The sequence below is a fragment of the Crinia signifera genome, chromosome 1 (genome assembly GCF_055691185.1).
Source record: "Crinia signifera chromosome 1, ASM5569118v1, whole genome shotgun sequence".
NCBI lineage: Eukaryota > Metazoa > Chordata > Amphibia > Anura > Myobatrachidae > Crinia > Crinia signifera.
Window position 1 is genome coordinate 350,454,817 of NC_139217.1, and position 26,295 is coordinate 350,481,111.

At 42.4% G+C, this 26,295-nt stretch overlaps 1 protein-coding gene across 4 annotated transcripts in view; it reads right to left on the reverse strand.

The window, feature by feature from the left end:
- The window catches only part of CIT (citron rho-interacting serine/threonine kinase), a 134,252-nt gene that overhangs the window by 90,872 nt on the left and 17,085 nt on the right, over nt 1-26,295 (reverse strand). For 3 of the 4 annotated variants that reach the window (XM_083147027.1, XM_083147037.1, XM_083147045.1), the window contains exons 7-13: nt 22,199-22,292; nt 21,734-21,937; nt 21,475-21,628; nt 11,629-11,812; nt 9,080-9,185; nt 8,200-8,343; nt 596-715 (exon numbers count right to left, since the gene is read on the reverse strand). In XM_083147027.1, the coding sequence (XP_083003153.1) occupies nt 596-715; nt 8,200-8,343; nt 9,080-9,185; nt 11,629-11,812; nt 21,475-21,628; nt 21,734-21,937; nt 22,199-22,292 (1,006 nt within the window). Of the gene's footprint in view, nt 1-595; nt 716-8,199; nt 8,344-8,571; nt 8,982-9,079; nt 9,186-11,628; nt 11,813-21,474; nt 21,629-21,733; nt 21,938-22,198; nt 22,293-26,295 lie in introns of those variants that run through there. The other variant, XM_083147054.1, reaches the window with a different exon arrangement.

A 26,295-nucleotide genomic window follows, 5' to 3' on the forward strand; every position in this document is an offset into this window, starting at 1 on the left:
GGAATCTTTCCACCTATTATAGGGAGGTGGTAGCCACCACTATCTTGCTCATCATACAGAGCGCAGGAGATCTGGACACTACTGTGTGTGTCTTTGACACAACATCCTTTTCGTTTAAACCTTTTGGTGTAGGGTCACCATTTTGTGTTTAGATCTCCAGCTGATCTGGAGCGCGATTTGTATATCATTTCATAATTTTTCTTTCCATTCCGGTCCACTATACCATACCCAAACTTACAAAGCACCAACAACCGGTCACATGTACAGAATTAGGTAGTCTCATTCAATTTTTACTACACATGAAAATAAAGTGCAGAGGAGAAATGAGAATTTGGAGAAGGTAAGTAGAGGGAGTGAGGTAGCTACCCACAAGGAAAAAGGGGAGAGAAAGGAGAGCGAGGAAGGGGAAGGAGGGAACAAATGCTAAATGCAGACGTGGCCTGTCCAAGAATATAAGTAAGAGATATTTTTAGCACACAAGCTGTGTAAATTTGTACTCTAGAAAGTAAAACTTAGGAGTAGGAGCCATAAATTGAGGCTACATTGGGATACCCCAGAGATTTTCAAACTAATTAACAGAGAGGACAAACCATACCTGCTCCTTGATATCCTGAAGCTTTCTGCTCTGTTCTCGGATGTCATGCAGAAGCTGCAGAGCCTTGTCATCCTCCTGGGAAACCTCCATTCGGGCCTGCTCCAGGCTTCGCTTTAAACTCTGTAACATAGAATATTTTAAATGTGCTGAACACTTGATTACACGTATTGGGAAGAAGCAAAAAGAGCATAACCTATTTACCAAGTAAGTCAAATGGAAAAAGCCTGTAGAAATTGAATTAATTACATCATATAGTGATGTCCAAATATTTAATTGGTCTATCCCAGCGGTTCTCAAACTCACTGGGATAGTGAGTTCACAGTTCAGGAACCTGAACTGTGCGGGGTCCTGAGGACTGGGTTTAAGAACCAATTTATCTGAACAATCATTTTTGCCCATTTTCCAGCTTATGGCAGCAAATGGTTAAATATCATTTGGTCCCATACATTATGAAATTTTCAATCCAACCAGGAAGATTGGACAGAAATTCTTATATTGAGCACACAGCATAACAGAAAAAAAGTCAGTGCCATCCAACAATTTCTAGTCCATCTTCTAAAAAGAAACAAAAAATTGACCTTAAAAGTCTGTTTAGTGGTTATGTCATTTAAAATGTTTGCTACTGCTGTAAAAAGGAGTGAAGTTTAAATAAAATATGTACTTTTTTTTGTAATGGTACATATTAAGAAAAACAAAGTAAATAAAATAATAAAAATTGGCGTTTTTAGAGCTGAGGTTCTAGCGAAAGAAGGATGCTTTCAGTTTGAGATCCCAAACTGCTATCAATTCCTTGGAGGCATCAGATACATCACGCTTAGAGGTAAACAGCTGTTGCTTCACATCAAGATGTAGACCTTCTAAACGTTGAGGATATTCTCTGACAAAACAAGCAATCAAGCTCTGGGCATGATCTGAAATACATTGCAAGCTAAACCAGAAGCTCAAAAGCTCATGGATGGGAAAATTAAGCCACATTGAAATAAACTCAAATTTAAAAAATGAGGGCAGAATGAACAGACTGGGGCGGTATTCAATCCAGATACACAACTGTACGTCATGACAGCCATAACCCTGGCCTGTTTTTCCCATCCGGCAATCATCAAAAAGGGGGATTGTCCCCGCGTAAATTGCCATGGATTTTTGAGATCCAGCCCTGATCGCGACAATTCGCGGCAAAACACTGTTGAGCCTGTTCTGTCGATCTGCCTCTTCAATGCTGTCGGGAAAGACAGCATTAAATAGGCACCCACTACTATTTCCCTCGTCGGAAATAGCGGTGGGGATTGAATACCCCCCTGCACAAACACCCCACCATTTTGAGAATGTATGCATACCATGACATTCTAGACCAGTGGTTCTCAACCGCACTAACCAAGTACCCCCCCCAACAGTTCACATTTTCTAGGTCACCCAGCAGGTGCACAAGTGTACTGATTACTCAGACACATTTTAAAAAGGTTCACAGGTACAGTACTTATTTCACTTGTGATTCTGTGTGGAGACCTGTAAAACGTGAACTGTTGGGAGTACTTGAGGAACGAAGGTTGGAAACCACTGTTGTAGACCAAGCAGGTGTAAGCAGAATGTCTTAAAAAGCTGTACGTTTCCTTACAAGGGCATCTGCAGAAGTATTGCCAATGGGAATGGCAGGCAGAGCATGCGTTAGTGCATAAAATCAAAATAGTGTCAACAAGTGAATACACAAGTTTTAGTCCTGTAACCAGACCTCTCCCCTTTCATTAGTTTAAACAAGATGTCACAAATTATCATCAGGTCACATAGCAATGCCAGAGACATCCTTCCCCCAGGTGAAGGGTAAGATTGATGAAAGACCGATTATCAGCTTTTACCAAAATGATAAAAACTACGGTGATCGCAGGAACTTATAGCTCTGCCTATTGCAGTATTTTCCCACGGCCAGGTAAACTATCACCCTCCTTACGTTCCAAGATGAATTTGGCCATGATTACGAAATCAGCATTTATGAACCCTCTGAGAGCAAGCATATATTTAAAAAGTGAAGACACCAAAGTTACTCCAAGAACAAGTAATCAGCACAGAAAAGCGATAGGCCTCCAGCATCATAGTCCCAAACTTCCAGCACCAGATGGAGCAACAAGGACAATTCCTATGGTTCTGAAATCAATTAACTTAACCACAAGACCCAAAACCAAAAGACGACATCAGTACCAGAGACTGCAGCAACGTTTGGAGCCCATCGTGATTGTAGTATAAATTGAAGCCAAATCGGAAAAGAAAATTATGGACCTGAGACTAATTTGAGGAGACACAGGCAACTTTCACAATCTGGATGAGGACTGTAGAACGTATGTGAAATATACAGCACCTCGTATAGAAGGAAGCCCATCGGCCTAAGAAAAAAAATACTACCTCCATTCACGGGATATCCTTAGTGGGCGGGTCTGCCTGAGATGTCCAGGGTTTGTCAGAGAACTTGGCAACTATGCACTTAAATTACCCAAGTCTGTGATACAGTTTTCTGAACGAGATACAGTCATTGGGTCACCAGCATGATGGTTGAAACCATTAAGCCGACATGCAGGAAGGTCGACATGAGTCTAGGTCAACATCCAGGAAGGTTGACCAGGTCATTAGTTAGACATGGGGTTTTTCACATTTTTTGGGAGGCGACATGTGCCGACAGGTGGTATTTCATGCCCTACCATCCACTAGGGCGTGGTGGGAGAATAAAATAGTGTACCCAAAGCATGGCGAGTGCAGCGAGCCATGTGAGGGGACGCAATGCTACGTTTCAATGTCCATATTGACATTCGGGACAAACAAAAAAAAAAAATGAAAATCCCATGTGGACCTTTTGACTGTCAACCTAACCCATGTCGACCTAGACTCATAATGACCTAATGACTGTCGACCAACATGCTGGTGACCTAATAATCTAGACCAGTGGTAGCCAACCCTAGCCCTCGAGAGCTACCAACAGTTCACATTTTCCAGACAACCTAGCTGCTGCACAGCTGCACTCATTAATCCCTGACACATTTTAAAAGATACACAGATGGAGCTAATTAGCTCACTTGTGATTCTGTGAGGAGACCTGCAAAACATGCACTGTTGGTAGCTCTCGAGGACCAGGGTTGGCTACACCAGATCTAGACCCTTCTGAACTCCATGAGAAATAAAAAAATCTTGAGGGATTCATTCCTTGTCTATATAGTAAAACTTTAGGCATGAGGGTCTTGATATGTAGAAAGTAACTATTACAACTTGTAGTTAGGTGAATAATCAGTGTGATAATGGCATGAAAAGGAAATAACACTGAAAAAAAACAGGATTCATACGGGACCCTACTTCTTCGACCAAGGCCAAATGCATGACATACAAAGCATGAATATTAGGCCCTGTGAGTACTAGGCTATACTTAAACAAACCAAGAAAAATGTAAAGAACTTAGAAGCGGTCATTCAGACATACACCATTGGAATCTGAACAATAATGGATAGTGGCACCCAGACACTCACAGAGGAGAGGACCTGTGCAAAATAGGTCATGCAGTTAGTTCAGCCCTCAGGCCCGTTACTAACGTCATAGCATACTATAAGTCAACATTTCCTGAGAACCTACTGATATTCTTATAGAAACACAGAATTTGTACAACTCTGTGACCGAATCAGTCTACGGGCTCTAATGCTAGCAGCCATAGCTTTTTCTCACACTGGGGGGTAATATATTAAGTGCCGTTTATTCAGCCAGTCAGAAAAACATCACTTTTCAACATTTTTAGGTTGAAATTATATACAAACTATTCCATTAGTGACTATTTTTCAACAATATCCAGCACTGTGTAAAAAAACACATGAATTGGTGAATTATTTGCCGATGCATGTTTTTTTGTTAAAATTGTGTCTGTTTTCAACTTTTAAAAAGGAAAAACGGGTGCAATTAAAAACGAAGGTCCTTTATTTCGGCTATCCGAGAAAAGCAGACTTAATTAAATATCCCCCACTGAGTCCCGTTGTGCTTGATCTGTGATTTTCATAGGTCTCATTAAAGAAAAACACAGTATGATACAGGCAGTGGTGGAACAGTGGCAACCAGCCACACACTTGATATTAACAACTTAATAGATTAAAAGAAAGTTAAATCTATGTAGCTGCTCATAATAACAATAAATATATAAACTCTTCAAGAATAATACAATAAAAGGTAAACAAAAACAAATATATTATACCCCTTGCAGACAGAAAAGCAAATTACCGGGTCTAACATTTTGACCTAGTAGTTTGCAATTCAACACGGGTCCATTTATTTTGTGAAAGGGTCAACCCAGGTATTTACCAGGGTCAAACACACAGGAAGTTCGACCTGGGTTGACCCCTTCACATAATTAATCAGCAAACCGGGTCGGTGTGTGGTGTACAAGGGCCATGTTATATATCCCGGGTCCAGTATCCCAGCAAACTGACCTGGCATATAAACATTATTATTCCTGGGATGGACCTGGGTTGCTGGGCAGTCTGAATGAGTAACCCAGGTCGAGCCCCTGGGCACACACACACACCCCGTCGCTCTACCCGCCCTGCCCCCCCCCCCCCCCCCCCCGCGCATGACGTCAATACGTTGGGTCAACGCGAGCGCCAAATAACGCAAATGCGGGTAGCTTCCGGGATGGACCAATTTACAAATCCCGGGTGCGACCTGGTATTTGCGCTGTCAAAGGGGTGTAGTAAAAATGCTTGCGTCAGTAACTTGCTCTTCTGTGTGAAAGGGGAGTGACACTGGGACTTGCGAAGCAACCCGGCATTCAAATGCAGAGTAAAAACTAGGATTTAGGCTATTCTGTCTGAAAGAGGAATTAGCAAAGGAACACATGTGGAACACACAGTTATGGCTATAATCAAACGTAAAAATAATAATAATAATCAGTAATTTGTTGTTTAATTAAGGTTGTGCAATTCATATACACTATACCTGTCAATAGTGAAGACTTTACAGCCGATATGAAAACGAATTTGGCTTTGTGCTTGTGTGTTGTTGATTATATATTACATATATTGTTTCATTTTGTCTGACTGTTTAGTTTGGTGTACTCAAAAAAAAAAAATGTTTTTATCTAGATTCCAACTAATAAGGGTGTTATAACAGTAATATACCCACATGTGCTCCTTTTGTTGACCAATATATTTCTTTACCCTACTGTAGATATTAGAGGGTGACTTTCTGCATAATAGTCAATAAATGCATTGTAGTCACCATTCAACAAAAAGAAAGCAGAAAGTATTTTAAATAAATATATAATGTATGTGCCCTGCGCCCCACTACCTATCCTGAAGAAGGAACCAGCTGTAGCTGTGCCTACAAGTCTGCTGTGAGATGTTAATGTTGACATATCTAAATGTGAACTTTGTGTGCTTCTTTAAATATATTTCGAAAAAATATAGTAGTGCTGTGCTTTGTATTATATGTACATTATCTTGTCTATGGTAGCAAAGGCACACAAGTATTTTAAGATTTCTCCCATTTGGTTAAACTGAAACTGTCGTCAGGAATATTCCTGATGACTGTTTGAATCAGGCATGTCAAACTCGCAGCCCCGGCCACCTACTTTTGCGGCCCACAGTCTAATGTGCTTGAAGGACTGTAAAGTGTATAGACCCATTACTGTAAAATTTCTTCTGAAGCCTCTTCTGGCTTCTGCGTTCCCAGCAGTGCATTGCGCGGGACCCCGAGTGCACGGGTGACATCACCGCGCACCAGCGCAGTGCAGTTCTAGGGCACTTTCATCAGGCGCAAAAGCTCTGCAGTCACTGGAGGCAGGAAGGCAGAGTGGCGGCGGCGGCCAGAATCTGAGTCTACTCTGCAAAAAAGTAAGACTGAGTTTGATTTTAAAGGTTCTTTTTTCTAAAGTGCTTAATGCAGTTATTGTGGGGTGGGGTGGGTTGGGGGGGGGAAGAGAGGAACAAGGTTTTTTGATCCCAGCTGAATGGGATGTTGTTTTATGGCCCCCATATTTTCTATGAAAAGTTAAATAAAGGTAACACTACTGTTATTTTTTTGGGAGGGAAGGGAGGCAGTCATGAGAGTGTACTGTCCCAGGCAATGGTGTTTTTATTTTATTTTTGTCCCCAGAAGGTAGCAGGTTGGTTGGGCACAGCATATGTGACCCCAGTGTAAGGTTGGTGGGCATAGTTTACTTCTTTGGTAGTTTGTCTGATATGCTCAGCCTCATACGTTTATAATTGATGTTCATTAATAATAGAAGTCTCCAGCTGTTGTGGAACTACACGTTCCAGCATGCCCAACCAAAGATTTTATAAAATGGATTGCTAAAACTGTGGCAGGGCATGCTGGGACATGTAGTTCCACAACAGCTGGATGGCCATCAGTTTGACACAGCTTAATGTTGATGTAATTTATAATGGTGTGTTAGGTGTCTGGTGACATTCCCTGTTGCAGAATGTGACTATTTTTTCTAATAACCCTTTGAAAATTGTATATAGGACTTCTTCCCTCCCAAGGCTTAGACCTTGATTATTCGACTCAGTTGGGAATTTGAGTTTGACATGCCTGGTTTGAATTCGACAGAAACAGAACTTTAAAATGTTGTCTGTCTGATTAAGACCATGAGTGCCGCCAGTCTTGCAATACTTATTTGAAATGTATTTGGAGGGCACTTGACATGGGTCACACAGAAGTTAAGGTACAATAGTCCCGTGCGTTTTGAACTAGATTGCATCGCATGCGAGTTGCATGTGATGCTGACCTAGTTGAAAAAGCACAGGCTGCACAGACTGTGTGCTGTGCATTGGGATGCCCACAGGAGCAGGCATCGCACCGCACAGCACCCTTGCACCGTGTATGGGCACCTCAAGTTCTAAATGACAAAGAACATACCGCAGCACATCATTCAACGTTTCAATTCTAAACGGACCTTAATCAACAACAGTTATTTTAATTTTCTTTGTCCATTGGTATTTTATATACCATACCCTCTGATGGCACCAGGGCAAATTTTTACATTACATGGAGTGAGTGAGTGAGTGAGTGAGTGAGTGAGTGTGTGTGTGTGTGTGTGTGTGTGGACAAACACACACACATATATATATGCATACATACATTGTGGGGCTAATTAAGAGTTGCATTGCATGAATGCAATTAAATATGCCCCTTATGCAATGGCATTGCCCCTTGTCCATACCATTGTTTTCATAGTAGTCACAACTCACTTACATTAGCCTAGTCATTGGTGAAAGATACATCTGAAAACAGACAGATTTCCATCTACACAAAACTCTGCTTAGCCCATAATTCCATCTGTACAGTCTCAATAGCCTTAGCTGATGTGCAAATCCACCACTACCACCCAATGACAAGTAGAGATGCAACTGAGTAGCATGCGAGTCTGAAACGCCTGCAAACTTGGTTCTGATGCATGCACATTGCAAAAACATGCAAAGCAGATGTGTGCAACTCTTCATCGGCCCCAGTATGTTATCATTGAGAGTAGGACGGCATACTAGCCACGAATTGGTTGTTATAAATGGACATCCTGTACTCTACACATGGAAACTGGTAACAAACTGAAAGGAGACAAATTCCAAAGTAAAGTGCAATTTCATGCTCACGCTGCATTCTGTGATGTAGGTTGCCAGGTCTTGTTCCAGGAGAGATCTCTGCGTTTCAGATGCTTTTAATTCAACTTCTTTTTGGCTGAGAACAGCCTCCACCTCAGACACCCGACGATGTAGTCGAGTCATTTCTTGCTCCATCTGTAATATATACAAAATGAAAGATTTAAACAGCTCATTGGTGGCAAATCTGTGTGTAATAAGAAGAACTATATACTGCCACAACTAGTGAACGAATTTGTCACAGCGAGCTCACTTCTTCTAATGGTGGGCTCATAAAGTCATCCGCAGGCTGGCTGTTCCCATGTGCACACAGTCCGAAGAAAATGCCCACAGCACACAGCTTGCCAGTAAGAGAGTCATGTTCACCTGCGTATGTCCCTTCAGTATTATCCCAAATCCAGCTCCGATGAGAAGATGGTTTGCCTCATCATCACATAAATTGCGAATAAACCATTTCAGTCCTTCAGAAATTGTCAAGTATGGGGGAATAATCAGATTCCAACCAGTCTCTGTGCCCAAGGTCATAGGTTGCATACAAAGTACAAAAAAAATAATTTATATGCAAAAAACACAAAAAGGTCTATCATTTTTTGGAAAACCTCCTAAGCATCAGATTAGCATTTCCGTCGATGAAGAAAGCTGTCCTCAGTCAAACAAGAAATTTCCTACACTTGGCTAAAGCTGGGAAATCCAGTGTAGCTAGTTGAGACCTTTGAGAAAAAAAGGACTGTCAAGCTGTGAGATCATCTGTCAGATGGTAGAGTTTCGCTGGGACAGTGCTCTATGCCCCAAAAAAGAATTGTAAGCTCTTGATCCCCAGGAACGCAAGCACATTTCTGCTGCAAACAGGGAGGCCAACTGTTGATTTAAATACCTTGTGGCATTTGTCCTGTGTTTCCTGCAGCTCTTTGCTCTTGTGAAATAACTTCTTCTCCATGGATATGGTCTTGGCTGGAGAGTCCAAACCAGACAAAATAGACCTGAACAAAAGAAAATTAAAAATTGTTAACTTAAAACACAAACAGATGCTCGGTTCATTTAGTCCTCAATGCAATGTGTAGCTGTCAAATCTACAGAGATCTGTCCAGATTCCAAACCAATGTCTACTGCTTATACTTTCATACTTATCAATATCACATCTTGCTGGGCTTCAGCTAAGAAACTTCTCAAAAACACACTTCTGGTCTTGTTCCATCTCAATACCTCATCATTTACCAATCAAACACACCTCAAATCCTCATCTGCCATATACACAAATAAATGATAAACAGTCAGTCATCGAAAGCATCATCCTATACCATTACTCATTTCTCACATTACATAAATCTCAGTCATCATGGCAACAGAGAAGCTCTTCTTTTATATGAGACAACAATAATCTAGAAGAAAATCTAGCACAAGATGTTATCAATTTGTCATAATATGTGCGGTTAAAAAAAAAAAAAAAAAAAAACATTATTGAGCAGTAAGCTTGAGATGAAAGGTTTGGCACAATCACAAAAATAAATATCTTTGATTTGAACCAAGTGTTCATAAATTACATTAACAGTCGTAAATGCTCAAGTACTTCCTGTTTTTTGCAGAGCCAATGTCAATATTTAGGAACATTGCCAAAGAGGATACTGAGGCACTACTACTGGGTCTTGTGGGCCACACGCGGAAGCATTGCCACATCAAACATGCCTTGATTTTAAACTGCAGAAAGCAATCTGGCAAAGTATTTTTTAATGAAATAATAGTAGCAATTAACATAGCACGTACTGTATATGGGAATATTCATTAAAAAGGTAGGGACATTGATAGTTCTACTTAACAAAAAAAGAGAAAACCTCTAACAACGAAATAGATTGCAAAATTTTAAACCACCACCAATGATATAATCTGCAGTCTGAAGCCGGGAACACACTGGAGCGATGTTGGGCCGTTTTGAAACAACATATCGCATACATCAGTGTGTGCTCAAAATATGCACGCCTTTGTGGTGGCATGTGACGTTGTCAGGTGTGATGCGATACACATCAAATTGGATATCGCTAGCACGACTCTTGTAATATGCTAATGAACGACAGAACATCACTATAGAGAGTACACACTATCTAGGCTGACGTCCCCTTCGCTCAAGTGCGTACCCGGCTTTAGGTTAAAAAAAAAAAATAATTAAAAGATTAGTGTGTAAGAGTTGCAGAACTCAAAACAAATAAGTATTTAAACAGATTTTGCTCGTTAGATTGAAATTCTTAATAGGAGAAAATAAAGTATATATGTCTAGATAAGACATATATACAACATACAGTATGTAGCATATGCACAGGAAAAAAAAATCCATAAACACTGAGTTTAAACAAGCAAAAAGTATTAACACCTGATACTTGAACAGAGCTATATAAAATATTGCCACAGTACCAGACATATACCAGTTAAATCTTTCTGCAAGTCTTTTTTAAATATTGGGTCAGGAGAGACAGAAAAAAAAACCTTATCCGTGCATCTATTAAACTTGTCTGGAAATAGAAGGGCAATTTAGAATAATGCTCACGAATACATAAACAGTGATTGCATAACACCAGCCAGGTTATTAAAGTGCTGCTCCTCTTCATACAATGTGGATGTGACACTTGCTCCGTTGCAGGAACTATGCAGATAAATTTGCTTGTATGGAATATCAAACACATCAGAAAACCTTGATGTTCCTTCACTCTCCAAGGTGTTACAACCCCAATAATTACATCATCAGTAATAAGGCTCAAGTACATTTAATGTAATCTGACCACATATTCCTGTGTTTATACCAGGGACATACTTTGAAATACAGGATCCACCCTGTATATATAAAGTTTGCAGGTATTATCTTTTTAGTAATGAAAAAAAAATAACAGTTTATATATAATACAAAAATGTATAGTGTTTTATTTTTTCTTAGACGTTTGGTCATCGGCATCCTCAGCAATGAAGGTGATTCTAGCAGTATCCTTAAAAAGAGCAAGCAGGTCACAATCCACAAATTGATTCAGAGGGATCTTCAGATACGTTCAACATACAACTATTGACATATTGATTTATGCAATTCCCTGTTCATTTTATTTCTTTTATTTTTAAATGGCTAGTATTGACTTTTATTATAGACTATAAAAATTGGATTACATCTAGCTTGTGCTAAAGCCAAGCAAGGTAGTTTTTTTTTTAATAGCCTATACACTCCATGCATATTGGTGACTTATCAGATATGTAAGTGAAGGACTGAAAAAGCCATCTCCTGTTCAGCTGAAATGCTACACGAGATAAGGAGAAGAATCCAGCTAGATGTATACGTATTAATATCAGCAGGAGCAGTGTGATGCAGATAGCATACAAACAGCATTGCAGGCCAGAGAAACCTGCATTCTTCAGCCAAGACAGGACAGTCACACATTTCATTTTACTTACTCAGATTTGGCGAATGTGCCAAGAGCCTTTATATATGAAAACCCCACAAACGGTAGACCTTCGCCAGAGAAACCTGCAGCGTTCAAGTGGCACGAAGATGGTAAAACCCGTAAATTCTTCTCCGGTTCATCAAAATTTGAGGTGTCATCGTCCGACTTTAAGGTAGGAACGAAAGGAGGAGGAGCTGGTCAGAATGAGAGAAATGAGGATTATAACCCAGGAACCTGGCTTCATTAGCTGCACCAGCACTGCAGCTTGTGCTCTCTCAGGAACTGGCAGACTGAGTCACTGCTATGAAATCTATTACAGCAACAAGATATTAACCCCTCCATCCCCTCCAATAAGAAGCATCCCCCTTTCCAAGATTACTTGAGTTCCTGGATTATTTCACCTGCATAAAACGAGCAGCCATTAACGACAATTACCCTCCAAACTGAGCACATCATGTGCTTAGAATGATGTGTGCCTTGCTTTCTCATTAGAATCAAGCCATCGGGCTGATGTGCAGAGAATCTCTGTGTACGAGGCAATGTAAAATATTCAGAACGATGCACAGGTATACGACTGCTGAGAGATTACCAAAGACGTCCTGCTTTACAGAGATCTCAAATTCACTGTGAGCCATCTATTTGAGGGCCATATCAAAAGAGAAAAACATGTTGCCCTTTTTTCCAGAGTCTATTAAACAGCTCCTGAGATAGCAGCAGTCAGAGGAGGCATTGTGATATTGAAGATCCTCCTGGTTCTAATACTGTTACCATGGATCCAGAATAAATCTCCTCTGGGCCAATAGGATATGGGGGGAAAAGAACATATCCCACTATACATACACTGGAGAAGGCTAGATGACAGCCTATTTCAAATCAAGCAGTACAAATAAAAACATATGTGCAATTAGCATGGCACTGCTCCCATAAACCACACAATAACTCAGCTGTGCAAACTGGCAGCATGATAGCAATATCACAGCGAAGACAATTTGCTTAAATAATGCAATTATGAGAGGTCAATTTAATACTAGATAGCATATATTTATAGACACTTCACGTGGCTGCCCAGAACGTAGCCTGGAAGAAATAGCCTGCTTTGCTGCATTTCTAGGGTCACTTAGGCCGTGGAATGCAGCATCTCATTTCAGCACAATGAGCAGGAACAATAAGGCAGAGAAGCAGCTCCCGCAGCCTCAAGCAGGTCCATTTAAATTTCAATGGGGCCACTGGTTGCAAAGCCAGTATTCTTTACATTCATCTACACAATTCAAAAATGTTACACACTAAGGACACAAAGCTGAAGGGATTTTGAAATTAACTACTTCAGGCACAAAAAAAGGGAGGAAAAAAAACCTGAAAGTGATATTTTAATGCGTGGGAGTCTACCTTCCAATGAGAAATGGGAATACACTCTGTTATATATTTATATACACCCACACACTGAAGATGGCCTTGATATTTTCAGATGTCATACAAAACAACAACATGTGACAAACCTGAGGCAGAGCACATATTAACCTGTGCATGTGTATATAGTCACGTGGACTTACATAATAATGAATACTGAGCACAGTTTGTGAAAAATGACCATTATTTTCCTATACATGTTGAATGGGTATGACTAGGCCCAATGCAAATAGTAAGCAGTACACTGGGATTACTAAGACGTACCTAAATACAAAAGCAAAACACAATAAAATCAGGCATTTCATGATAGAAGATTCAGCTTGCACCAACTGCCCATAGGGAATTGATGAGAAAGGAGCCTATTAAAGAAATAGAAATCCGAGCGAAAACAAGGCCATTAATCAAGAAATACTACTTACTAGTAAATTGATACAATACTGTACGTTCTCAGGAATATTGGCTAACCCATAAACTGGAGCACGTACATAGAAAGATAGACATAAATACAGTATTTGGGTCACGATCTGAGTTTATTTTTAAGGTACACTTATTTACACTAGTTACATTTGCATTTTATTAATATACTAGTAAGCCCGCTCAAAGCAAAAGCTTCGAAAGCTAGTCTGCTTCCTTCTGTGTTTGAGCATGTGTGAGAAAGATGTAGTTTCACTCTCTGCCAGCAGATGGCAGTGTTTCGGAGACACTACACATATATAGAGGATACCATACTGTAATCTACATACTACTTAACTGAACTTCCTATGTTATAGAAATGCATTCTAGATATCAGTCAGTAATGCATTATTGGATGGATATTACTTAAAGATCAAAATGACAGAAAACACCAAAATACAAACAAAAAAATCCTCTACACAACACAACAATTAGTCCCTGAAAACTCTGGCCCTACATTCCCCAATAAGTTCAGTCCACTCTATCTAGAGCCATTAACACTATCATGACTGAAATAAAACCTGACTTTCGAAAGTTCTTCACTAATGCCCCTTTCCCACTGCAGGTCTAAAACGGTAAATTGCAGATTTTTCAGCGCAATTTACCGTTTAAGGCTGCAGTGGGAAAGTGCCAGAGTTGAAATACCGGTTAAAGATAACCGGTATTTCAACCCGTTTTAAAAGCAGAGTCCTCCACGGTTAAATACCATTTTTGAGGCAGTGGGAATGCCTCTGAAACAGTATTTAGTTTAAAAAAAAAAAAATCGGCGTGGGGTCCCCCCCACTGCCGTAACCAGCACCAGGCTGAAAGAGCCGGGGCTGGCATTAAAAAAAAAAAAAAATCAGGAAACCCAACAAATAGGGCTTCGCTGATTTTTTAAAACCAGCCCCAGGCTCAAGGGCCGGGGCTGGTTCCCAAAATACGGGGGACAAAATGAGTAGGGGTCCCCCGTATTTTAAGAACCAGCCCCAGGTACAACCAGCCAGCAGGGTAATGCCACAGCCGGGGGACACTTATTATATAAGGTCCCGCGGCCAAAGCATTAACCCTACCGACCAGTCAGCCTGGCCAGGGGTCCTGGGGGAGTGGGGACCCTCCCAATAAGGGGGTCCCCCCCTCCAGGACTTACCTGACCAGGCTGAAGCCTGGTGCTGTCCCCGGTGGCCCTGTGCGGTGGCCACCGGGCTGATCTTGTTGTAAAAAAATAGATGGAAAACCTATTGTTTTAAACTGTGGAACTATGAGTCCCAGCAAGCCTCCCCCGCAAGCTGGGACTTGGAGAACCACAAGTCCCAGCCTGGGGGGCATTAAAGGGCCCGCTGGGTCTTGTAGTTCCACAGTAAAAAAAATAGATAAATAAATACACACTGACACATTATAAAAATAAAAGTTTAATACATACATTACACAAACACACTGATACTTACCTATCTTGATCCCATAGGTAGGTCCCAGGGTCTGGTCCGGTGGCTTGGTTCCAGACCGCAAAACTGGCTTTGACCCTGTATTTGAAAACGTTTCCAAAATATGGTCTGCCAGGTAAAACCCCTTTCACACCCCATCTTTTGGAAACTTTCCAAATACAGGTTCAAAGCCAGTCTTCAGCGCGCGCGCGCCCCCGCTCCCCGGCCCCCCCCCCGCCCGCCCCCCCCCCCAAATTCACAGTCAATATCATGTGATTTTTACTAAATAGTGTTCATTCTAGCTCCCTGCATGTTTTAAAACCTCTGAAGTTCATATTTCCTGCCTGGGGTGTTGCTGCTGTAGTGCTTATAAGGGGATTTTTGTTTTTTTCGTAGGCCAAGGTGAATGCTGGGGATTATGGCTATGCAGGGGCCGGAGGAACGGGCACCAATGAGATGAATTTATTTTAGGAAGTGCAGCCCAAAGCTTCACCCCCCTATACACCTCAGAGACCAGTTTTAACTTAAGAAGCCAAGGAATAGGGATAAAAGACCCATTCAACAGAACACACAAAGAAAAGGCAGGCAAACAAATGCCAACACAACATCATTACTGGTTAGCTGGAGCGCAAGGGCAGGCACCCAACATCCACCTTGGCCTCTGAAAACAGGATTTTACGGGTTTACAAGGTTGCAGAATTTGATGAACGTGTGAGCAGAAGACCACGTGGCTGCTCTACAGATAATCTCAGCCGAGACACCAGCCCGGCATGGCCCTAGAGGCCCCCATGGACCTCGTGGAATGTGCACACACAGAAATAGGAACCGACGTACCAGCCAACAGATAAGCTTGACGTATTGTCAATATACAATATATACCAATGGGCTAACGTCCTTTTAGACGGCGGTCAACCAAGCTTTTGAACATCGTAGATTGCCGCAAAGGTGCATGGCTCTAAAAACATCCAAGGACCCATCCACCATCCGAAGAGGAAGAAGGAGATGAAGAAAAACAAGAGGACTACAATCTCCTGGTTAATGTGAAATTTAGGGAGATAGTCCAGTCTGGTATGGAGTATCGCTCTTTCATCATGGAAGGTCAAGAAAGGAGATCTACAATAGACAGCACTGAGGTCAGAGACTGTGCGAGCTGAAGCAATCGCCAATAGGAACAATGTCTTCAAAGTAAGCCAAGATAGTGCCGATTCCAGAGGAGATTCGTTCAAATACTGTATCTCAGTACTAATGATAAGTCCCAAGGATTTGCAGGCAGTCTAATTGGAGGTTGCAGGTGTAAAACACCCTGTAAGAAAAGATATCATTTGTAGCTGAAGCAGCTATTTTCCGCTGAAACAAAAACAGAAAGAGCTGACACTTGACTTTCCAGGAAGCATGACTGGGGCCCAGGTTAAGGCCTGATTTTAAAAATGCTAGAACCCTGGACAAAATGATAGACCCCAGGAATACATTTTCTAGGCTCACACCAAAGGAAATACCTATGCCAATGGATGGCGGTTTCCTAGCTGCCAGAATAGTCCTGATAACTGTGCTCTCAGTTCCAAGACATTTATCGGAAGGGTGGCCTCCCAACGTGACCAACACGCTGGCATCTGTGGTCACTATTACCCAATTGTGACTGGCAAACTAACAACCTTTGATGATATTGAACTACTAGAGCCACCTTAAGAGAGATCCAAACACCCCTCAACAACACAATAAAAAGGTGTTCTTAGGTGGAGGTGTGAGTGATTCCAGCAACTAAATAGAAAGAGCTGGATTGAACGAGAAGGGAATTTACTGAACTCCACCATGGAAAAACTGGACACAAGCCTCCCAACCACTTTCATGCATAGGTGGAGCGATACTCGGCGGTGTTTGAGAAAGGATTGAATTAAAGCTTTTACTTGTCTAGGGGTAGAAAGACCCTTTGTGAAATTGTGTCTATGAGTGCCCCTAGGTGCATCATGGAGGTTGAAGGAACCAGGATCAACTTCCTCCAGTTGATTATTCAACCTTGAGACTGAAGGTGGTCCGTTGTCAATTGTAAATGAAACTGAAGAATTTCCGTAGAGAGAGCCAAGAGTAGGTCGTCAAGGTAGGAAATAATTATTACCCCCTGTAGCCGCCATTACTGCCATGATCTTTATGAAGACACGGGGGGCTGTCGAAAGGCCGAACAGTAGGGTCTGAAACTGGAAGTGGCAATCCAGCATGGCAAACCAGAGAAAAGGCTGATGCGCCAACCATATGGGTATATGAAGGTACCTGTCCTGGATATCCAGGAACGCCATAAGGTCTCTTGGAGTGTAGAACAGACCTGAGGAATTCCGTCTGGCATTTTGGCACCCAAAGAAAAAAGGTTCAGTCTCTTTAGGTTAAGTATTGGATGGAATGAACCGTCCATTTTGCTGACCAAAAAGAGATTCAAATTGTAACCTGTTCCCCATTGGAGGAACAGGAACTATCACCTGTGACTAACAGAGTCAAGATGGCTGTCTCGAGGGCTGCGGCTTTCATTGGGTCCGCAGGAAGACCCATTGTGAAGAACTGGTAAGGAGGCCTGGAACAAAAAGTGAGGGAATAGCCTTGTAAAAACATATCCAGCACCCCGGAGTCCGATGTTTAGTTTGGCCAAATCTGTGAACTGAAGAAGGCGATCCCCTACCCTTGACACAGCCGAAAATTTTATTTTGGCATCAGGCTGCAGGCCTATCAGCCTGCATTGGGGTTTGGGACAACCAGCCTAGCCTTGTTGGAGCTTGGATTTCTGTGTTTTTGAGAAGGAAGGCTGAACTCTTGCAGGGGCTTGAGTTTTTGCATTACTTTGGGGTCAAAAAAAACAAAAGGACTGTTGTCTCAGTTTTGAAGTTCCTGAGGAAAGGAAAGCAACTATCTTATCTAATTCCAGACCAAAGAGTATGGACTAGGAAAACGGTATGGCTTCCAATGCTTTTTTAGAGTCGTTATCTGCTTTCCAAGATCTGAGCCAAAGAGCACGTCTTGCTGCCACAGAGACCACCAATATTTGAGAGGCAAAAACACGCCCATGTAAGACACCTTCACTGAGGTAGGTGCCTGCTTTCCGTATATTTTCCACTAGGGGTAATAGGTCCGCTCTGTGTGTACCAGACTGCAGTCCTACAGCTAAAGCATCAGCTCAGATACCGATAACTATGGAAGTCCAAGCGGCCACATAAACCAGACAAATGGCAGCACCTGCATTTGCATAGATCAATTTTAATAAAAGTGATCTAGTTTTTTTTCATCAACTGGGTCTTTAAGAGATCTGGTATAAGGCAGGGTGTTGCACATGGACATCCATCTGAGCAGGAGCCTTCCATGCTTTATGGTCCTCAGAGAGAGGATAAAAGGTGGAAATGCATTTGGAAAGCAGAATTATTTTAATTTGGATGCTTCCAGTCTTCCTTCAAGTTATGTAGCTGAGAAGACTGTGGGAACACTGCCGGATCTTTCTTTTTCCGTTTAAACAGTGGAGCTTTAGAGGGAGGTTGTGAATCAGCATCCGTAATTTGTCAGGTTAGCCAGATTGATTTATCAGACTATCCACTCTGGCCTGAGTCATGTGATCCTCGTAGGCCATGGAATCATCCTCAGCTGGTACATCTGTATCAGGGTCCTCATCTGAGGAGCCCTCAGATGTAAATCCTTCCAAATATAAGGAATGTGAGGTTTTACGCCATGCAGCAATGCGCAAGCTAGGAGCACCTAAGGCGTGCTAAAAAGAGAATGACACCTGTACAATACCTTGGGACAAGACTTGTACCCAAGCTGGATCCGCTGGTGGAAGAGGAACCTGAGGAGCAGGGGGAGCAATTGAAGTACATGAAGCTGCAAGTTGAGAAGCCAGTTCCCTCATTGCTGAAGACAAGGCAGTAGCCCTGTCAGGTTCCCAGGGAACCTCCGCAGTGGCCTGAGGACTAGGTCCCGGCAGAGAGCAGCTTTCACAGAGGCCCATGTGATTCTGCTCAGAACATGCAAAATTTTTGTTAAATGTAGTGCACATATAAGCGTGCAGCGCTGAATCGTTAACCTCTTTGCGAGCTACCTTTCCTGAACCCTTAGAAGACATTGTAGGAAATCTTGTGGCTATAATCTCCTATGATCGTAAACCCCCTATACAAACTATAATGTTGGCAGGGCAGTAAGTACTGTACAATAGGTACTAATAAACAAATTAGCGAAAATATACTGTTTGACCTGTTAGCCAGTACAAGAGATGTAGATATAAATCCTCACATCAAAGAAAATAAACTGAAGAAAAAAAACAGAGAAATACAATTCAGTACATACAGTATACAGCAACTTTCACACAAGAAGAAAAAATGGTACTTGTTTCCTAGCACGGCGCCCCCTATTTCCATCGCAGAGCATCGCATGCAATATAGCGGCATGCGATGCGATTTTTTATTGTACAAGCACCCTGATGGGTGCTTACAATGTGAAATGCACCCCCATTGTCAACGCCACCACCACTATAAACGCCAACCCGAAGCGTGGCGAGCGCAGCGAGCCCGGGAGGGGCGGCAGTACGCGTCATCCGATCTTTTCATACCCCCACTATCCACGTCGGCATGAAGTTGATTTTAGATAGTGTGGCGAGCGCAGCGAGCAACCATGCCCGAAGCGTGGCGAGCGGCCGCGGATTACATAACATGTATTCCGCTGCGCTTGCCACACTATCTAAAATCAACTCCACACCGATGTGGATAGTGGGGGTATGAACAGGTCGGATGACGCGTACCGCCGCCCCTCGCGGGCTCACCATGCTTCGGGTTGGCTTTGATAGTGGGCGTGGCGTGGACAATGGGGTGCATTTAACATTGTAAGCACCCATCAGGGTCGTACAATTAAATATCCACGGGTGATGTGAGCCACGCCTCCAATTCCCCACAAGCAGGGAATCGCTTAACTGATTAATCTCCTATGGCCTATAACAAAAATAGTAAGTATGAAATAAAAAGAAGTAAAATTAAGGCTGAAACAGCCCTCTCCTAAAAATGGCACGCTGTTCCTCAGAGTACCAAGACAAAAACTGGTCTCTGAGGATAGAAAGGAGTAAAAAGGGGGGAGAAGCTACAGGCTGCAATTCCTAAAAGAAGTTGATCTCCTTGGTGCCCGGTCCTCCGGCCCCTGGATACACACAATCCCCAGCATCCACCACAGCCCAATAGAAACAGTGATGAAATACAGACCATACTGTGGCCTTTATTCAGATCTGATCGCAGTACAAATTTGTTTGGAAAATGGGCAAACCATGTGCACTGCTTGTGGGGCAGATGTAACATGTGCAGAGAGAGTTAGATTTGTGTTATTTTATTTCTGTGCAGAGTAAATACTGGCTGCATTATTTTTACACTGCAATTTAGATTTCAGTTTCAACACACCCCACCCAAATTTAACTCTCTCTGAACATGTTTCTTCTGCCCCACCTGCAGTGCACATGGTTTTGCCCATTTTCCAACAAATTTGTACTGCAATCAGATTTGAATAAGGCCCTGTGTTAGAAGCAACACAACAGAGAGACACACCCCACAGGGAAGAGGAACTGCACAGGTTTTGAAAGATGCAGGGTGCAAGAATAAACACTTCTACAAATAAGACAGGTTTAAGAGAAAATGAAAAAGCAAATAGGCATTTATGAGAGAAATATAAGGAAGAAATAAAGGAGCATTGGGGGATTAAAGGATCCAGTGTTATAATAAAGAGTGAAGCTATATTACAGATCCTAAAATGCAATAACTAGGTACTAATTTTAAAGAATGGGAGAATATTCGGGTTCCAGGCGGCTGACAGATAATGTCTAGTCAGAGAGTCAATAGGTAGACATGCATTAGTCAGACATTGACCAAAGTTAGACATGCAGATGTAACTTGTGCAGAGAGAATTAGATTTGGGTGGGGCTTTACTTCAAAGTGAGATCTATATTGCAGTGTCAAAATAAAGTGGTCAGTATTTACCCTGCACAGAAACAAATTAACTCACCCAAATCTAATTCTCTCTGAACATTTTACATCTCCCCCCCCCCCTGCAGTGCACATGGTTTTGTCCATTTGAGAAGAAATTTGCCTCTGAAAGTGGACCAGAATAAGGCCCTATAATTCAACTAGTGGAATGGTATTTCATTAAGAGTACATTTTCCAAAAATTAGTGTTCCCGCTAGGCTGTTTTAGCGCGGCGCTGCGCCCTGCCCGATTTCTAAAGGGCAAAATGCGCCCTGCCCCTCCAGCAGCGCCCTGCTAAAAGAGCCTGCTTCCTGACTTGCTGGTGTGCCCGGGGAAGCTCCAGGCATCGCAATCTTGGCGGCGCTAGGCTTCTACGGCAGCTCAGGGACTTTGGCGGGGCCAGGTCCGCCCCCTTGCACGACAGAGGAAGCCCTGGCATGCCCCCTTTAGTGACGTGGCGGCCCGGGCACACCCCCTTTAGTGACGTCGGGCGGCCCGGGACCGCCTACAATGATGACATTGGTGGGCCCGGTCCTCCCCCATTGCACTGCCCCAAAAAATTCATAGAGGGAACACTAAAAAATTTCAATTTTCCAATTTGTAATAGAATAAGGTCCTTCATTTACTCACTATTTCGAATATTGTCCCACTCCGTGCCAGTAAAAAATGGATGGCAGCACAAATCCTCATACTTCAATCTCTCCTTCTGTCCACACAGCAAACTTTGGATCAGATCAAGAAAATTCTTGCTTAATTTTGGTTCATCTGGAAACTTTAGAAAACGCTGTGAAATAAAATGACACGGATCAAGAAGAAAACCTCAATTGATAAAATGTAAAATACAGGATACCAGTCTAAACATTCAGGGGAACAAAGAAAATGTAATAACCTGAAAGTTCATGATGTTATTAAAAGTTTTTATTGATGTCCCTTCCGTAAATGGAGATTTGCCATAAAGCATTTCATAAGCAATGATGCCAACAGACCACCAATCACATTCTGGACCATAGTTGCCTTTTCCATCCCCATTCATCACCATGAGAACTTCAGGTGCTATGTAATCTTGTGTACCAACAGGGAGCCGAGCATTCACCTGAAACAGAAAGAGTTGTGTGCTAGAGTGCTGCAGAATCTGAAAACCATGTAAAAACTTTGGAAGGAATCACACACAGTCAGATGCACTAAGCTTCAAAAGTGATAAAATGGAGAGTGATAGACAACCAACAAATCAGCTAGTGCCTGACATTTTTCAAACACAGCCTGCGACATGGCAGGTAGGAGCTGATTGGCTGGCTGTTTATCACTCTCCATTTTATCACTTTTGAAGATTAGTGGATGGGGCCCATAAACTTACAACTTTATTTGTGGTCATTCTTGCTGCCGATCCAAAATCAACTAGTTTAATGTGGCCAGTGCGGTCAATGAGAATATTCTCCGGTTTAATATCTCTGTGGAAACATTGCAATGATAGTTGAGCAATCTGTAATAATGGCAATACCAATATGATTTTACAGAAATCAAGACTAATTATAAATAAGGAAAAACGAGATGGTACAGCACTGTGTTCAATATTTATAAATTTTTATTAAAAAATAAATATATTTTAAGTATATATATATATATAATTCACAAATTAAACAATGTGGCCAACATTGAGACAGACAAGACTTACACACACAAATGAAAAAAGCTATTTTTGCTTTAGTAACTCCTTTTTAGTAGTATCAATGTTAATTGGTTAATAGTAGCATGCAGTTAGATACATTTTCCTTTGTTAAAACCGGTGAGTAGAAGTTCAATAGGTAACATTTGCCATTTTATGTGCACATATTGATGGTTTAATACTAAAGTGAACATCCGGGTAAAACAACAGGGATCCTGCTTACAGTCTGAATCCGATCCTCTCCGACCGCTAGTGCACCTCTCAACGCGGTCCTATCAGAGACTGGAATCGCTTGTTCTGTCAGTTGGCAGCTCACTTCCCCGGTCCTCTACGCGTTTCTCCACCTAGTAGCTTGCTCAGCGGCTTCCTCAGGAGGTAATCACATTACCGCGTTGAGAGGTGCAGTAGCAGTCGGAGAGGATCAGTTTTGGACTGCAAGCAGGATCCCTGAGATGCGTAAAAAAAAAAAACAGTGATTTCTAGAAATCATTGCATTCCATTTTCAGTCCTGTACCTGAATAGCAAAACGCAGCGACTGCAGGAAAACCCCAACACAAGTTATTGTTTTTATTATTATTTCCTGCATGCAATTGAATCTGCCCCTATAAGTCCTCCATAGCTTTACTTATGGATATAATCCTTTTCTAGGTGGAGACATGGTTAACCTAAGACTTCATGCCCACTAACCAGTAGTACATTAGGTAGCAGCTCCATTCAATGTGTGACTTTTCCTGTACATTCCTTCCTAAATTGACATTAGAAACATCCAAAGCTTAATGGCTCATAAAAGAATAAATTAATTAAGACATCTGGCACTTAATCTTTTTTTTCCCTATTTAATCCCTGTAAGGACAAAAAGATCTCCTCGATTCTTGACAGGTAGATGATAACGGATCCTACAATATACTATGGCCAGTATTCAATCACTGATCGGTGGTAATTGTGTAACCAGTGGGCTACTGAATTAGCTCCAATAAGTCACGAAAACATGCAATTTATAGCAGAACCTGTGTGTTGCCAGGATAGCGCGAAACAAGAATATTGGAGAAACATTAGGAAAAATTGCAGAAATGTCTGTTCAGCATCCATTGTTCCTCTATGGCTAACTAAATACCAACCTAATTCAGCTTGGCTCGCTAGGCAGCGTATAGTCGCTGCCTAGCGAGCACCTTAACGCCGCCCCGCCGATTACCCCAACCTGCAGAAAGCCCCCTTCCCCCCTGAATCCCTTAATTGCCACGCATGCAGCTGCTAGCAGGAGAATTTTGATGGTCACCGACCAACGAATGATTTCTCCTGCCTTAAAGAGTCGAATTATACTCACCGATAATTCCTTTTTCTTCCTAGAGATCCCATGGCAGCCATAACACTGGGATGTTCCCTTCCCCCATAGAATTAGACAGGATAATTTTTCTCTAGGACCGCCCACCTTGGGTATAATAGCCTCCTCTTCCTCCTCCTCCATGTCTTTTCATGTCTCCGAAATATGTCCTGGAGAAAAATACATAACATAGGGAGGGGAAACCAGTGGCTGCCATGGGATCTCTAGGAAGAAAAAGGAATTATCGGTGAGTATAATTCGACTCTTTCTTCTACGATCCCCATGGCAGCCATAACACTGGGACATACCCAAGTAAACACACGGGAGGGCTAAATACTGCATGAATTATTTTATATATATATTCATTCGCCCATAAGGGCTTCTTGCAATACATGCGTCCCAAAGTGGGCAGTAGAAACGTTAAGTGAATAATGGTTTGAGAAAGTATGGATTGATGACCATGTTGCTGCCTTACAGATCTCAGCTGTTGACGCCTTCGCCTTATTTGCCCATGAGGTAGACACTGCCCGGGTAGAGTGTGCCTGCACAATGGAAGGTGGTGCTTTGCCCTCTTTCTTATAAGCGAATAAGATGGTCTCTCTAATCCAACGAGATATGGTCTGCTTCACAGGCGCTTTGCCCTTTTTAATTCCTTCCGGAATCACAAACAGGTGCTTAGTTAACCTGAAGGCCTTCGTTCTTTCCAGATACAACGTTATCCCTCTCACCAGGTCTAACGTGTGCCAAGCCTCTTCATCTCTATCTTTAGGCTGAGGATAGAAATCAGGTAAGGTTATCTCCTGGTTCAGGTGAAAAGCTGACACCACCTTGGGAATGAAATCTGGATGTGTCCGTAAGACTACCCTATCAGGGAATATTATCAAATATGGTTCCTCCATCCACAGTGCCTGAAGCTCACTGACCCGTCGAGCTGAAGTCACAGCTACTAGAAATACCACTTTCCAGGTTAGATATTTTAGCGGGCAATCTTCCAGTGGTTCAAAGGGATCCTTTGTCAACACCGTCAGGAGCAGGTTTAGGTCCCAGGGGGCCACAATTGATTTAATCGGCGGTCTGATCCTCTTCATCGCCCTGCCGAACCTCTTAACAATTCTCTCTTCTGCTAGAGGCCTGTCCAATAACACACTTAGTGCAGATATCTGTGCCTTGATTGTTGCTGTGGCCAACCCCATCTGGAAACCCTCAAACAAGAATTGTAATACTTGATCAGTCGGAATGTCCATAAAGTCATCTTTGAACTGTCCCCAACTGATAAATTTATACCAGGTTTTATAGTAAGCCTCCGAAGAAACTTTCTTCCTGGCTCTCAGCATCATCTCCGTCACCTGGGGTGACAAATTGTGTCTCTTTAGGATCTGCCGCTCAATTTCCATGCCTCTAGTTGTAAACTCGCCGGCTCTGGGTGCAGCATAGGCCCCTGATGTAGGAGGTCTGGCCTGCTTGGTAGCTGCCATGGTCCTTGTATCGCCATCCTTAAGACATTCGAAATCCAGGCTCTTCTTGGCCAATGTGGAAGAATTATCAGTACTAGTACTTGGTCTTCCCTGATCTTTTTCAGTACTTTGTTTATCATAGGGAATGGAGGGAACAGGTATCCCAGTTTGAACGCCCACTTGGTTGAGAAAGTGTCTAACGTCTTCGCCTGTGGATGATAATACTTTGCGTAGAATTCGCTCACCTTCCTGTTCGAATAGGTGGCCATCAGGTCCACTTCTGGCGTTCCAAAGATCCTTGTCATCTGTAGAAAAACTTCGCCGTTCAGCTCCCATTCCCCTGGCAACACAGTCTTGCGACTTAGATAGTCTGCTATAACATTTTTCTTGCCTGGAATATAAGTTGCCGAGATTGACCTTAGGTTCTTCTCCGACCACTTCATAATCTCTTCCGACATCCTCATCAATTTCAGACTTCTGGTCCCGCATTGATGGTTTATGTGTGCGACTACGGTCACATTGTCGGACATAACTCTTAGATGTGTGCCCCGGATCTTGGATCCTAATTGGCACATTGCTTCCCAGACTGCCTGCAATTCTCTGAGATTGGAAGAGTTCTTTGCTTCTTCCTTGGACCAAATTCCTTGGACCGACATCTTCCCGAGATGACCTCCCCATCCCACTAAACTGGCGTCCGTCGTCAGGACCAGGAACTGTGGGTTCTCTAAACTTGAGGTCTTGTTTTCCAAGTCCTGAATCCACCATCTCAGAGATTGTTTCACATGACTCGATAACACTATCATATGATGATCTTTTAGGCCTCTTTTTAGCAAAGGCAGCAGGAACCACTGAAGCTGTCTCGAATTCCACTGAGCCCACGGAATCACTTTTATACAGGAAACCATCATTCCTAGTAACTGTACCCCTTTTATTAGGGGAATTTTCTTTCCTTTCAGGATTTCCAGAATTAACTTCCTCATTTTCATGCACCTCTCGAGTGATAGGGCTACAGA